This window comes from Lissotriton helveticus, chromosome 7, assembly GCF_964261635.1.
Source record: "Lissotriton helveticus chromosome 7, aLisHel1.1, whole genome shotgun sequence".
In the NCBI taxonomy this organism is placed as follows: domain Eukaryota; kingdom Metazoa; phylum Chordata; class Amphibia; order Caudata; family Salamandridae; genus Lissotriton; species Lissotriton helveticus.
In genome coordinates, this window is record NC_136068.1 from 1,389,118,161 (window position 1) to 1,389,134,601 (window position 16,441).

The following is a 16,441-nucleotide window of genomic DNA, read 5'->3' on the forward strand; positions in this document are numbered from 1 at the left end:
CAGTAGCTCGGGAGGACTTTCCTTACGCAAAACGCAAACGCGTATACCAAAGGGTTTCGCACACCTATTGGAAATACGCCCACTTCAAGTTTCAGCATATGGAACCCCAGCGCTGATCTGAGTGAGACGCCTGCGGTCCATCTCGCGCCGCGGCACGCGCCAGGCACGCGGCCGCGCACGTGCCCTAACGGGAAAAATGCCACCAATATGTGTACGGTACCACTTAAAGAACTCGATGAATGATTAAGCACAAGACGTAAAAATGAAGTAGACACTTATCACGGATATGAGACAGAGGAAATTAATGTTTGTCGCTCTCTTGTGATTTATATACGTACTACACCTTATTGTTTGATATTGATTTTATTGTTGATTCTTCAAACTACTCTTCCCCCTTTGTGTGTTTTGTGTTCGCCTGTAGCGTTCCCTTTGTAAAATAAATAAAAAGGCCAGTTTCAGTCCTTTTGTCCTTTGGGACCAAGCTGGATAGCGCCTACTAGAAGGCGCCTTGGCGTGGCTCATGGAATGCACGAGTCCTTCAGCCGCAGCTGAGTAAAGAAAGCGTCACCTCACCTGCCAGGCCACCCTCAGCAGACACAGGCGGAGCGCTGCGGCTTGCCTCCGCCGGCCCCTCCTTGCCGCTTGTTTCCGTGTCCAGGGCACCATGGGGACCGGATGGGGCACTCTTTGTATGACAAGCATAGCGCTGCTATGAAGATGGAGCAGCTGCTGAGACGAGAGCTGGGCACGGTAGTCCTGGAGGAGACCGGCTACTCAGGGAGCGGATGGATCAGCCAGGGGAAATCGTACATCACCGACGCGGGATGGGTCTTCGTGAAGGTGAACCCCAGGGCTGAGGTAAAAACCCTCACTGTTCACTCTACTGGGTGTCTGCTGAAAGTAGTGTGTGAAAGTACCCCCCAGAGGAATCCTTCCTTCTTCTCAGGGGCGTAAGGCTCGCCCCTGCGGTGCAACTCACGGAGACCCCCATCTGTCAGGGGACCGCAATTCAGCCGAATGTCCAATGTATATCTGAGAGATATGGTAGACTCAGGGGCCCCTCGTCATTTTCTGCAGAGTGGCCCCATCCCTTTTCGTTACTCCACTGCTTCCTGTCATGGGACAGTGTATTTAAATACCTAAAGTATTTATTACTCGCTGCAGTCCACATTTCTTCTGTTTCAAGCGCTTTAGATAACAAGGTAATATGACTGATTGTATTGCACGTTTAGCGACCTCAAGTTTATGGATGGCTGAGTTGGTCTCGTCTGGGTTGAGGCACGCTACTTTAGTTCACTGCATTTTGTCAGCAGCGAATCTTCAAACCACTAAAACATCATCCACCATTTTTCTCAAAACTATGCTCTATAAGGGCAGTATTACGAGAATGAAAGCGCGCTAGTCAGTATTCATCTTTACGCGGCGCTGTAATGTAACGTAGTTTTCCTTGCAAAGCAAGCCCTGTTGATTTAGTTTCAGTTTCACCCCCGCAACGCCCTTACTCAGAAACGAAACCAGGATCGGAGTCCTCGATTCAGATCGTCTTTATACCTTTGATCGGTTTATAGTGCCTCGAAGTCAGGCGAACGGGGGGCGCCCTCCCATTGCCAAGTTTACTGTATAACTTGCAAGATACCGGGTAGAGAGCAGGTGGCAAGCATGCTTATCATTCATTTTTTTGTTTCAATTTCTCTATTGGTTTTCAAGCATGAAGCGTCATACAGATACACGCGTGAGCTCAGCTTAGTTATCATGGCACACATCACAAGTTACAACATGCCCCAGGCAACAGTGCAATTCGTGGTCTTTAGTGCTTTCGCAGCGAGTGCTCTAAGAACGCCTATTAGCATGTGGCGCGCAGGAGTTGGTTGTTGTGGCTGGCTGCATTGGTATGCAGGGATGAGTATAACAAACATGCCGGCGGGGAGGGGGGGTCATAGGTGGGGAACAGGTGTTAAAGAAAATACCGTGAACTTCTACCCAACTTAGGTCTCTGCCACTCCTTGCCGCAAACCGGTCCTTGGATGCTTGATTCCGGTCCAGGGAAGACATGACTTCGCAGTTCGGGCTGGACTGTTACCATGAGGCACAGGGTCAAGACTGATTTGCATATGGCCATGTCAGAACTGGGGTAGCGTGGTGAGTAAAATAATGATGGATTAAACCCAGATCTGTGACTGGGGGTGAATGTTTTGCCAATGTGCAACATTCCGTCCATCATCTTGTGTGTTTTGCTGTTCGCCCTATGTGGGAAGGGTATGCCCAGACGTGAGTCCCTTGCTCACTATGCCCCTGGAATCAAGCTATCCTGGCTGATGATTGCTCATAGCCAGAAACCGGTCCTTGGATGCTTGATTTCGGTCCAGGGAAGACATGGCTTGGCAGTTCGGGCTGGACTGTTCCCATGAGGCACAGGGTCAAGACTGATTTGCATATGGCCATGTCAGAACTGGGGTGGTGTGGTGAGCAAAATAACATGGATTAAACCCAGATCTGTGACTAGGGGTGAATGTTTTGCCAATGTGCAACATTCCCTAGGCGCCCTATGTGGGAAGGGTATGCCCAATAGGGTATGCCCAGTGCCCCTGGAGTCAAGCTATCCTAGCTGATGATGGCTGATTTCCAGAAACCGGTCCTTGGATGCTCTCGGCTTCCCGCCGCTGCTCCCTGCGGCCCCGCCCCCCCGCCGTTCCCATTCGCCACCCCGCTCCCGCCTCCCAGCTGCTCCTCCCTCCCTCAGCCCCTCATATGGAGGCCGCACGGTGGTAAAGGGAGCGACCCTTGACCCTGTCACCAGGCAGGTCGCCCCCCTAGCCACCGCACGGTCCTCCCCGTGCTGTGCTGCTGCGCTCTGACCGCCACTCTGCGTGCTTGTTCTGTACTTGTGCTGGTGTAATTTTCTCGTTTTTTCCCCTTTTGCCTTTGTGACATGTGCGTGTTTTATTCTTCGTTTCCCCTCGTCCCCCTTTTGCCTTGTAACGTGTGCTGTTTAATCTCTTCATTCTACCCCTCGTTCCCCCTTGCCTTCTGTGCCCGCCCACTTCCCGTCTCGCCCTCCCGCCGCTGCTCCCTGCGGCCCCGCCCCCCGCCGTTCCCATTCGCCACCCCGCTCCCGCCTCCCAGCTGCTCCTCCCTCCCTCAGCCCCTCATATGGAGGCCACACAGCAGACGCGCAGCGGACGCGCTCAGCGGGCGCGCCGCTGGCGCACCGAAGGCGCACCTAAGGCAAGCCCGTCTACGCCCGTCCGCGCCTGGACCGCGCCCAGCGCCAGGACACCTGGCCCCCGACGTTTCCAGCCCACACGACGGACTTACGACGCCGCCACCCTCCATGCACTCAGCACCGAAGGCGCACCTAAGGCAAGCCCGTCTACGCCCGTCCGCGCCTGGACCGCGCCCAGCGCCAGGACACCTGGCCCCCGACGTTTCCAGCCCACACGACGGACTTACGACGCCGCCACCCTCCATGCACTCAACGACGGCCGGAACCCCGCCTGCTACCGAGCCACCCCGAAACGCACCCACGGACCCTTTACCTGCCAAGCCTGCAAATTCACCTGCCTCCGAACCTGCACCACACCTGCCAAGCCGAGCACCAGCAACAACCACCTCAAGTGCATCCTGCTCAACACACGATCCGTCCACAGGCACGCCGTCGAACTGTGGAACCTCCTCGACACAACATCAGCAGATGTCGCCTTCCTCACAGAAACCTGGATGAACGCCTCCTCAGCCCCCGACATCGCCATAGCCATCCCGGATGGCTACAAGATCACCCGGAGGGACTGCGTCAACCAAACCGGAGGAGGCATCGCCATCGTCCACAGAAACACCATCCGCATCACAACCAACTCCGAGGACACCCTCACTGCCGCCGAGCACCTTCACTTCCAGATACACACCGACCCCAAGACCACCCTCAGAGGCACCCTCATCTACAGACCTCCGGGACCATGCACACAATTCAGCGAAACCATTGCAGACTTCATCAGCCCACACGCCCTCACCTCCCCCGACTACATCCTCCTAGGGGACCTCAACTTCCACCTGGAGAACAACAACGACAGCAACACCACCACCCTGCTGGACAACCTCGCCAACCTCAGACTCAAGCAACTGGTGAACACCCCCACCCACTACGCCGGCCACACGCTTGACCCCGTCTTCTCCTCCAGCAAGCACATCTCCTTCAGCCACTCCACCGGACTACACTGGACAGATCACAGCTGCGTCCACTTCAACTTCAGGAGAACCACGAACCACCACCACCCGCAACAGGTTCCCCGCAGAAGCTGGAGCAAGATCACCGCCGACCAGCTCACCACCGCCCTCAGCCAGAACCCACCCCCCAACATGACGGACCCCAACGAAGCAGCCCGCAACCTCACACCGTGGCTCACCAACTGCGCCGACGACCTTGCACCACTGAAGAACCCTCCCAGCAGACCCGGCAGCAGGAAAGCCTTGTGGTTCACCAACGACCTCAAAAACTCCAAGAAAACCTGCCGCACCCTTGAGAAATTGACCCAGGGTGAGCGGAAGCCAGACCGTAGCTCGAAAACGAAAACCGACCGGCAGGCGGATCACGGAATACACTAACAGTATTGCGGTGTACACCAGATTCTTCTACGGGGGCCGGGTAGGCTCACAAAAAAGGCCACCTGGTACAATAAAGGGAGAATCCAGTAGTGCAAAATTCACGCTGACCCGGTAAAACCCTGATGAAATCACCGGCAATATATATATAGGTGATTAAACATGTTGGTTGTTGTTTTTAACAGAATGAGCAAACAGCACAGAATAAAGGTAAAGCTGCCAGTTTAGCTCTGTTCTTTTTAAACGTAGTGGTAGTATAGAACTGGAATTTCTGGGGTTCTATTACACCTTCATAGGGTCACTTAACAGTAGTCGCACATTTTGGGTTCAATGCACATTTTTACTCCCCTTTTATTTTCATGGTTGACAGTAGCTGATGATGATAAGTGAGGATCCAGGCGAGTACCAGCCTGCCAGATCCTCCCCTGGGTGTTGCTCCCGTGAGGCACTGTCAACCCCCCACCCCCTTTTTTCAGTTAGAAGGGTGTAGTGAGGGTATATGATTTAGTGAGGGTGCCACACACATACACATACACATAGTTTTATTACCAAATAAGTGACTGGGATCAGCACATATAGCTAGAAGGTTGATGAGCAACCGTGGCGTGTTCATAAAAACAGTAGAATTTGATTCGGGTCAATGACCACAGAATTCGTAAGGGAAGGCCATCAGTGTAGAAAATGATATGAGTGGGGGACGGCCTTTTCCCTGTGTTTCCCCTGTGGCTCCTGTTGAGATTGTGCACCCTCGAGAAAGCCTGGCGCCATGACCAGACAACAGAAAACATGACAGCCCTCAAGAACGCCACCCGCAAACATCACCAGCTGATCCGCACCACCAAAAGGACAACATTCAAAGAACGACTGGACAACAACACCCACAACAGCAAGGAACTCTTCAAAATCGTTAAAGAGCTCTCCAACCCCAGCGCCTGCAACAACGACATCACACCCTTGCAAGACCTCTGCGACTCCCTCGCCTCGTTCTTTCACTGCAAGATCGCCGACATACACAACAGCTTCGGCGCGCAGACCACGCACCCAACCACTGAACCAGCGCCCCCCACCACCACCCTCTGCACCTGGACCCCTGTCAGCACCGAAGACACCACCCACCTGATGAACACCATCCACTCCGGCTCCCCAACCGACCCCTGCCCACACCACATCTTCAACAAAGCCGACTCCATCATCGCACCCCAACTCCCGAACATCATTACAGCTCCTTCGCATCCGCCACCTTCCCGGAGAGTTGGAAACATGCCGAGCTGAGCACCCTCCTGAAGAAACCCACCGCGGACCCCACGGACCTCAAGAACTTCCGCCCCATCTCGCTCCTCCCTTTTCCGGCCAAAGTCATAGAGAAGACCATCAACAGACAACTCTCCGCCTTCCTCGAGACCAACGGATCCCTCGACCCCTCACAGTCCGGTTTCCGAGCAAACCACAGCACCGAGACCGCCCTCATCACAGCTACCGACGACATCAGGTCCCTGCTCGACAACGGGGAAACGGCTGCCCTCATCCTCCTAGACCTCTCGGCAGCCTTCGACACCGTATGCCACCGCACCCTGATACAGCGCCTCAGCAACACCGGAATCCAAGGAACGGCCCTGGAGTGGATCATCTCGTTCCTCGCCGAAAGAACCCAGAGAGTCCGCCTCCCCCCGTTCCGATCCGCGGCCACAGAAGTCATCTGCGGCGTCCCACAAGGATCCTCACTCAGCCCCACCCTCTTCAACGTCTACATGAGCCCCCTCGCAGCCATCGCACGCCAACACAACCTTAACATCATCTCCTACGCCGACGACACCCAGCTGATCCTCTCCCTCACCAGCGACCCTGCCACCGCCAGAGCCAGCCTCCAGGAAGGAATGAAAGACGTCACGGAATGGATGAAGCTCAGCCGTCTGAAACTGAACTCAGACAAGACGGAAGTCCTCATCCTGGGCCCTTCCCCTTTTGCCTGGGACGACTCCTGGTGGCCCCTTGCCCTGGGCACCGCACCGAAGCTAACGGACCACGCACGCAACCTGGGCTTCATCCTGGACTCCTCCCTCACAATGACCAAGCAAGTCAACGCCGTCTCGTCTTCCTGCTTCAACACCCTGTGCATGCTCCGAAAGATCTTCCGGTGGATCCCCACCGAAACCAGGAAGACGGTCACCTAGGCCCTCGTCACCAGCCGTCTGGACTACGGGAACACCCTCTACGCTGGAACCACAGCCAAACTCCAGAAAAGACTCCAGCGCATACAGAACGACTCTGCACAACTCATCCTAGGCATCCCTCGCCACAGCCACATCTCTGCCCATCTGAAAGACCTGCACTAGCTCCCCGTCACCAAGAGGATCACGTTCAGACTCCTCACCCACGCACACAAAGCTCTCCACGACATGGGCCCCGAATATATCAATAACCGCCTCACGTTCTACACACCCACCCGCCAGCTCCGATCCGCCAGCCTCGCCCTCGCCGCCGTCCCACGAATTCGCAAAACCACCACCGGAGGAAGATCCTTCTCCTACCTGGCGGCCAAGAAATGGAACTCCCTCCCCACCCACCTACGGATGACCCTGGACTATCTCTCCTTCAGGAAACAACTCAAGACCTGGCTGTTCGAGCAGTAGTGACTTCCCCCCTCCCAGCGCCTTGAGACCCTAGTGGGTGAGTAGCACGCTTTAGAAATCTGTTGATTGATTGATGATACATTTGCAGAATGCCCTCATAATCACATCTCCCTTACACACCTTTTTGTTTGTTTTCGGTTGCCTTTTGCTTTAAAGATGGCATCTTCTCTGTTCACTACACTGATACACCACATTAGTCTAAGAGCAGCGTTGACATTTTCATCTTCCCAGGCTGTTAATGTCCAGATTGTTGCCAGCCATTTTTTGCACGATTTCTCAATTTAGCAGCCCTCAAATCTAGTATGAGTGTGAAAATCCATTCACCCTCTTTTTAACACCCACATTCTCTCCTGAGCTGGGGTACCTCTTGTGATGACAATCAGATGTGCTTACAACAATGTGTGTGTAGCTGACTGTATGATTTACAGAAAAATATCAGGTGTAAACTTGTCTGTGTTGTTACCAATAAAGTGCCTGAGAAACAATTGTAATCAGATTAGAACAACTTTGAGCAAACCCACTATCATGTTTTTTTCCACGTTTGCTTATGCGGCTATATGTGCCATAAGTTCTTCTTGTGTGTTAAATATATTATCTTTTTCTGTCTGGTGCATCTAATGTCACCCTGATTGAGAAGAATGGCACAGAAGAGAAGTGTATCCTCCCACCTGACTTTGAACCATGAAAGTGAAGAAAACCATCACTTGAGACTAGTTTCTTTCAAATTTGCATTATATAGCAGCTTAATATTCGGCACTTGTCCTGTAAGTGGGAGGCATGTTTCTTTAGCTAGAACGGGGCCATGCTGGTTTGAGGGAGATGTGTTTAGAAACCCTATGTTGTACTAATACATTACTTCGCTAGTGATGCACAAGCCCACCCCAACCATCCTTTCCCTGGCAGTCTTTCTTGTTCATGCTGTCCGTTGTCGCAACATAATTCACTCCACTTGCGAAATCCATATTCACATTTAAATTGGCAATCTTTTCGGTGTAATTTAAGCTCGGTCCCCAAAATGACCTACAAGCTACTCTGCTCATGTCCATAATATATTAGTGTTATCCACTTGTGGCCAGGATTTCCTGGTAAAGTTCCTGCCTAGTTGTGGTAATTCTTTTACCCTAGGGATAGAGAGTTTATACGCCTCAGTTCAGCATTTCATACTGTTGCAGTAGCCCAGGTGTCATATGTTGACTCTTTGAGGTCCTAATATCTCGTCAGTAGGCATCTAAGACTGTATACTTTCTGAGATGTCGTGAGTTAGATGTGGGAAGGCCTTCATGAGTTACATGATGTTACATGGGTTTAGAATGTCATGTGGACCACATGAGTATAACAGTGTAACAAGCACTGGAAAAGATAATAGGTCTTGCCTATGGGAGAGCTATAGCTTTGTCCATTTCTTTTAGCCATGCTGTACACAAGCACAGCCAAAAGTTAGAAAACAAGCATTTGCAATGCAATAGGTCTCGCATTTACGCGAATTTAAGCTTTTGTTATTGCAAATAACAATGCCTTTATTTTTGTTTTCGTTTTTAAAACATAAATAAAAGGCATTGTCATTTACAGTGCCAATACCTTACAGTCGCATAAATGCAAGACCTATTGTATTGCAAATGATAGAGTCACAGGGCTTTTACAAAGACCGATGTCTCCGACATGCTATGGGGTTAGCCACGGGTCAGACCAGAGGCATGAATCTTTGAAAGGCCGGTAGGGCATTGGGAGAGTCAGTCACAATGCTTGCACAGAGAATGGTGTTACTGAAAGGTTTGGAAGGAGCCATGCGTCGGGCAGGGCCAGTGGCTTTGAAAGGCCAGTTGTAGTGGAGAGAGTTAGTCACATACGTAGGACTTTAAGTGGGATGAAAAAACTGGGAGGTCTCATAAAGGGGCGTGGCTAATGTAATTAGGGTGTGGCTTGAAACACGTAAGCTAAAAACCTGTGCTTAGCATAGTTTGTCGCCCGACTTGAATTTTTTGCTGTTTCTGTCATTGCATCCAAATATAATGATACAATTATACAACAAGTAACATCATACCTACAGGTCAGGACTATTGGCTTTGTCATTGGTTGTTAGTTGCATAAGATTAATAAGGAAATAAGGAGCAGTTACGGCTTGTAGATAATATTGTAAACGCTTCCACTTAAACCCCTGGTGATACCACGACGATGTTGCTGCTCCTGAGTGTAGGATTGTATGGGGTAGTCTAGTGGTTGGGGTGGAGCTAGGAGGGAGGAGCAGGAACGGGAGGAGCTAGGGGACAGGAACCGGGCAGTTAGGATAGGGACAGGGCAGGAGTAACAAGCACGTAATAAAGCTCCAGTTATAACAGCCACGTGTGTCTGTAGTTATTGTAGCACGATGCTACAGCTGGCGACGAGAGTGGGATGAAGCGAGCCCCACTGTGCACAAAGCCCTACAAAGACGCCCTGTCCCGAGCAGCTTGCAGCTTTGAAAACGCTGCTGAATGGGACCGCGTTGCCGCCTGGAGATCAAGGCCTGCAGCCGTCAAGAGTGACCCCAAGGCCTGTGAGGGAGCAGAGGGGTCGAAGACACGAGCGCCAAACTGCCTGAAGGCAAAGCAGTCCGTCGCGCTAAAGAATCGCCTCACGCTGGAAGCGTGTGCCCGGTGTGAAGAGCCTGTGTGTGTGCAGGGATCGGGAGCCCACTCCGACCCTGTGAAGTGCCCAGAGAGGTAGGAAAAGTGCCCCAGAGGTGTGGACGGCGTCCACAACGTGCCGCCAGCAAGCGCTGCCGAGAGCGCTGAAATCAGAGCCCCGGCGACATCGGGCATCGGAAAAACCTCACGCCCGATGCGTGAGGTTTGGGAGGTCTACGGCGAAGAAGAGCGGGAACTGTGGAGGCGAGCCGGGAGCCCACCCCGATCTCACCTGATGTCCGTGGTGGCCAAGGAGGAGTGAATCCTGGCGTGGACTGCCCCAGAAGCCGGCCGCCGGTGAGTCCTGAGTGCCCCCGAGTGAATGAGCCTGGAGAGCCAGCCTCGTGTGTGCCTGCAATAGCGGCGGCCATCTTTGAGTCAGGCGGAGTTCAGGGACATACCCTGTATGATTCATAGGCGGCCATTTTGGAGTCAGGCAAAGACCAAAAAAAAAAATCAAGCATTGGCATTGAAGATAAACAAGCATTGGCAAAAGTGATGAAGTAAACATTGGCAACTGTAAATGAAATAAGCATTGGCGACTGTGACAAAACAAGCATTGACACATGCAAACAAGCATTGGCGAATGCAAGTGAAGGATAATAAAGCGCTGAAAAGACGACAAACAACCACATGCAAATGCAAGAAGCAACCTAAGAAGACAAGCATTGACAAAGACAAGGAGAGAAATAATAAATCAAGCATTGGCAAATGCGAGAGAACAAGCATAAGCTAATGCAAGCAGAGGAGCGAACTAAGCATAAGCAAATGCAAATCCAAACACCATAAGCACGAACCAAGACAAACCCGAGCACACCAAGCAAATGCAGATCCCGAACGTAACAAACACGAACTAAAGGCCAGTACCAAAGTAAACTGTCAGCACCACGCGAAGATAAGTGGTCAATAGTAAGAAGAGCTAAGGAGTTAAAACAATCCAGTTACATGAGTAAATGAACATCAACAAAGCATTCTCTCATCATTGAAACCACTGGATAACCTGTGCCAGGCCAAAAGAAGCACAGGAACGAGATGTCACTGGTGTCACATATCATCGCGGAAGAGCCCCAAATCACCTGCAGGTAGCAGGCAACTCAAAAGAAAGTGGGGATTCGCTGAGTCACGCATGGTGTAGCTGAGTGGCGAACCTTCCCAGAATCAAAGTAAACGACCAAACACAGGACCTCGGCAGAAGAAGGTCAGCCACTACGACGATAGCAGATAAAACACACCTCCCTCATGGCGGCGGTAAAAGCAACCCACCGGTCCAGTCCTTGCATTGAAGTACCACCCCCAGTGTCACAGACTGACGGTCAGAACTTGGGTCCCGAATGGAACCGGTGGCTGGATTCCCTGGACGATTTTCTTGATGCAATCGATGAACAAAGGGATGGAAAATGTCTGACACTACTCCTCCAGCTAGTCGGTCATGAGGGCCGTCGCCTAATCAGATCATTTCCCAAAAGGGACACAGAGAGCTATGGAAGACTCCAAGTGAAGCTACGTGCCCATTTCCATGCACCGGTGGAAGTGGATCATGCTCGCATCGCTTTCAATACAGCGCGGCAGGAACCAGGAGAACCACTGCCGAGATTCATTACCCGGTTACTAAGTCTGGTACCCTGCTGCCACTTCAACACATTTACTAATGAAGAAGCAGTTCGGCTCCGAATAATCGAAGGCTGTTCAAGTGCAGACACGAAGCGCAAGATTCTTCAGGAGCAATGGTCGCTAAAGAGAATCATCAGAGGGGCCGAGGCTGTAGTGCGAATAAAAGCAAAAGACTTCTCGAAAGACGTGCGTTCAAATGTCTGGATAGAGGCACCCATCATGCCTCAGGGAGAGGCCCAGGAGACAAACAAAGCTGAAAAGAGGGTGAATCAGAGTCAAGAAACCAGAGACAGAGCGTCAGGGAACACTCCAAGTCGCCATCACAAAAGACCAGGATGACTCAGGATTGCGAAAGCGGTACTGATTCAACCTCATGGAGCCATTCAACCTCAAGGAGTCAGTCAACAGATGATGACACTGATACAACCTCACGAAGTTACTCAACCTCAAGGAATCAGTCAACCGATGATGAGAATGATTATGAAACAGATGAAGTGTCAAGTGGGACAGATCACACCCATGGACAAAATGGCAGATTGCTCAACAAGAAGGCAAAAAAGACGAACTACGGAAGATGGGACCCATCCCGTCAATGCCAGAAACCAGCACACGAACAACCCCGGCCATCCTCCTGCTATGCACCAAAGTCTACAGATGAGTCCGAGGAAGCATCAAGCGGTGAGACAAATCATCCCAATGGCACGGACGTTAACACAAACAACAAGCGAGAAGAAGGAACCAACCACGTGAGGAGTGGCAAGCCACTCAGACACCGAAAGGGGAGGGGCATGTACACTCCAGACAGTTGTGTCAACGAGAAAGCGGAGAAGGGACCATTGATGTCCCGTGAAAAGGGTAAAGACCAAATGCCCCGAGACCAAACTAATGAAGTAAACGATCCCTCCACCGCAACAACACGAAAGACACAAAAAGAGACATACCCAAGGAAATGCTCCGTAGATAGCTCCGACCCCAGGAGCATGTCATCCCAGAATACCAACTCAATAAACATATCAGTCACGACGCCCTCAAAAGAACGTTCTCAAAGGAAATCGGCAACCGACTCCTCCGAGTCGGAAGACATGTCTGTCCGCTCATTCGGGTCAACAAAATCATGGTCCCGACCACGGCCATGGCATCAATCACCCGGACGCACAACAGAACCAAAGGACAACAAGTCACGTCAGTCATCGCCACATCAAGACATGAATAATATACCGTCACCCCTGATGGGGTCAGAGAGGTTGACTCAAAGAACTGACGGAAGGAAAACAAAGAAATGGGACAATATCTACCAAGTGGCAAAGGATTATCCCGTCACCTCGCGGGGAGGACCGAACATAGTGACAGAGATGAACTGCCACCGAATGAGAGACAAACAGGCACATGACCGGGTGGTCAAGGGTCTCGCCAGCCTCAAACACGAGTGGGAAGGGAAGAAACAAACAGAGGCAACACATGAGTCCAAGAATCAAGACAGGACACCCATATCAGATAATACACTAATGCCTGACATGCCTGGCGGTAAACAGAAGAACAGTGCCGTTCCCAACCTGACAAGACAAAGAGAAACAACTTCACAGGTGGGAGCTCAGAAGAAGACCAGCCCATCGTCCGCTCCCGAAGGAGATCAATTGGTAATAGACCAAGGGTCACCAAGGAAGGCAGACAGTCACTGCCGAGCTGAGCCAGTAGCAGTCACCCAACAAGAAAGAACCACGATAACTGTGGAACCGAATAATGAGCAGCCCACATGCAATGGGTTGCATTCCCAAAAGTGCATTCCCGCGGCTAAGGACATCGTGGCTAAGACACCGGAAAGACTGATCAAAGTCAGGACCACCCAGGATTCGACACTACTGACGCTTGAAGAACAAGCTGTTCGTCAACCCGCGTGGTGGATTGAAGACTTACAAACAATGCGGAAACTAAGTTCATTTTGCTAAGAAGGGGGGAGATGTAGGATTGTATGGGGTAGTCTAGTGGTTGGGGTGGAGCTAGGAGGGAGGAGCAGGAACGGGAGGAGCTAGGGGACAGGAACCGGGCAGTTAGGATAGGGACAGGGCAGGAGTAACAAGCACGTAATAAAGCTCCAGTTATAACAGCCACGTGTGTCTGTAGTTATTGTAGCACGATGCTACACTGAGTTTCAAAAAAAGAAGGGAAATCCAGAGAGAAAATGACTATCTTTAAATGATTTCCCTTCACCTACAGCACTCACCTTGCATGACGTCATGCTGTAACTTCTCCCCTAGTGAGAAGTGAGCAGTCTGACCTGGAAGGGGGGGGCTGTGTTAACCATTAACATACGATTTAAAAACACCTGCTGCAGTGTTCCTTGTGCGTCCAGCTTTCAGCAATCAATAAAAATGACACAATAACTTCTGTGATTAATGTTTCTGATAGAGAGAGAGATCAGAATTTGTCTAGTGGCAGTTTTGACTCACCATAAAATAGCGCAGAGGGTAAACATGCATGCTGCAAAGCACAGATCTGTATTTTATGTGTATAGCTGAGTGGAATTGTAAAGCCAGCCTTTACCAGCGCTTTAAAACAAATGAAATGTATTTTAGAAAGAAGCTATGGAGAGATGAGGGGCACTTTTGTCTGGGTGGTAGTGAGGGAATCCAAGGAGGGGGACATATGGGGGGAGGGGGCAAAAAAGATTGTTGCACCAGTTACAACCACCGCTAATGCTAGCCCTGTGTATTTTTGCAAATTTTGTTGTAGTTGTAGTTGTAGTTTTATAATTGCAGGTCCCGTTCTCAGTGTGAAAGTGAAAGCAGTTGGCTTAATGATGTCCTGACAGCCTTCACTTTGATCAGTGCAGAAAATGTACAGATGGGAAGGGGACAGTGACCCCTTTTCATCAGTGCCTCTCTTGTGAATCCCTGCTTGAGGATCACCACCAGGAGGCCATCCCCAAACAGCAGCAACGACGATGTTGCTGCTCCTGAGTTTCAAAAAAAGAAGGGAAATCCAGAGAGAAAATGACTATCTTTAAATGATTTCCCTTCACCTACAGCACTCACCTTGCATGACGTCATGCTGTAACTTCTCCCCTAGTGAGAAGTGAGAAGTCTGACCTGGAAGGGGGGGGCTGTGTTAACCATTAACATACGATTTAAAAACACCTGCTGCAGTGTTCCTTGTGCGTCCAGCTTTCAGCAATCAATAAAAATGACACAATAACTTCTGTGATTAATGTTTCTGATAGAGAGAGAGATCAGAATTTGTCTAGTGGCAGTTTTGACTCACCATAAAATAGCGCAGAGGGTAAACATGCATGCTGCAAAGCACAGATCTGTATTTTATGTGTATAGCTGAGTGGAATTGTAAAGCCAGCCTTTACCAGCGCTTTAAAACAAATGAAATGTATTTTAGAAAGAAGCTATGGAGAGATGAGGGGCACTTTTGTCTGGGTGGTAGTGAGGGAATCCAAGGAGGGGGACATATGGGGGGAGGGGGCAAAAAAGATTGTTGCACCAGTTACAACCACCGCTAATGCTAGCCCTGTGTATTTTTGCAAATTTTGTTGTAGTTGTAGTTGTAGTTTTATAATTGCAGGTCCCGTTCTCAGTGTGAAAGTGAAAGCAGTTGGCTTAATGATGTCCTGACAGCCTTCACTTTGATCAGTGCAGAAAATGTACAGATGGGAAGGGGACAGTGACCCCTTTTCATCAGTGCCTCTCTTGTGAATCCCTGCTTGAGGATCACCACCAGGAGGCCATCCCCAAACAGGGATCTACCCATTAAGTACACACAATAGCGTCTAGGTGGTTGAAGGGGAGGTGGGGTTGGCAGCAAAAGAGTGACCAGATTCCCCAAACTAAAAACTGGGACAGGTCATAAACATAGAAGTAGGACTACAATTTACACTGGTGGCTGGCTGGATCTTGGTGCAGGCAGTGACCTTTGACTCCAGTGAGCAGGGTCAGGCTGGCGGTTCTGACACGCTATTGCCCCGATGGCTGGCATAATGACATTCTTGCTGCATTGTAGAAAGAGAAGGGAAATTCCGAGAGAAAATGTCTCTCTTTAAAGAATTTTCCTTCCCAAAACAACCTCATCTGGAGTGACGTCACGCCGTAACATCTCCAGTAGTGAGAAGTGAGCATGCGCACATTTTTTTTAACACCAATGCGTACTCAGCCACTACTCAAAAATCGAGGCCGGGTATACCAGAAGAAGCAAGGTGGGTGAGGGGAGGGCTGGATGCAGGAGTAATGCTTGATAGGAGTAAGTAAAGGTGGCGAGGGAGGGATGGGTCCGTGTTTACTAGAAGCAGGGTAATGAATGATATGCCAGGAAGTGAGGGTGGTGAGGGAGGGCTGGACCCGGGTATACTAGAAGCAGGGTAATGAGAAATACCAGGAAGTGAGGGGGAGCTAGGGGAGACCAGGATGTGGGTATGCTAGAAGCAGGGTAATGAGTGTTGCCAGGAAGTGAGGGGGAGCGAGGGGAGGCCAGGATGTGTTTGTTGAAAATATGGGCATATTATATGATGCTGTCACAGAATTGGGTGACCTATCCAGAAGGCTGCAGCGGCGTGATATGACCATATATGAGGCCGATCGCTCAATACAGATGCAGATTTTAGTGTTTGAATCAATTGCTGATGCACCTGGGCCCTTTGCTACAACTGCATTAAATGTTGCTGAACGGATGCAGTTTGATGGTGTAGGACTGCAACAGAACAAAGGCTGTGTTAGCATCAATAGGGCACAGTTCTTTCGGAGCTTAGCAAATAACCTGCGAAAAAGGATGACAATGTCTAATGCATCAAATGTTTCGAGATGCACAACCACAAACAATGACCAAATCGAATACAAAGAATTAGTACACAGAATGAAACTCCTACAACCAGTTTATTGGCCAGATCCAGTAGACATCTTATACGGTGAGGGAGAATTACAAAACCTTTGTAGCAGGTTGCATGTA

At 50.5% G+C, this 16,441-nt stretch overlaps 1 protein-coding gene across 1 annotated transcript in view; it reads left to right on the forward strand.

Moving 5' to 3' along the window:
- Nucleotides 1-513: 513 nt before the first annotated feature.
- LOC144770306 (ketosamine-3-kinase-like) overlaps nt 514-16,441 on the forward strand; it is a 502,039-nt gene continuing 486,111 nt past the window's right edge. The window contains exon 1 of the mRNA XM_078654708.1: nt 514-858. Within this exon, the coding sequence (XP_078510834.1) occupies nt 676-858 (183 nt within the window). The 5' untranslated portion in view covers nt 514-675. The remainder of the gene's footprint in view (nt 859-16,441) is intronic.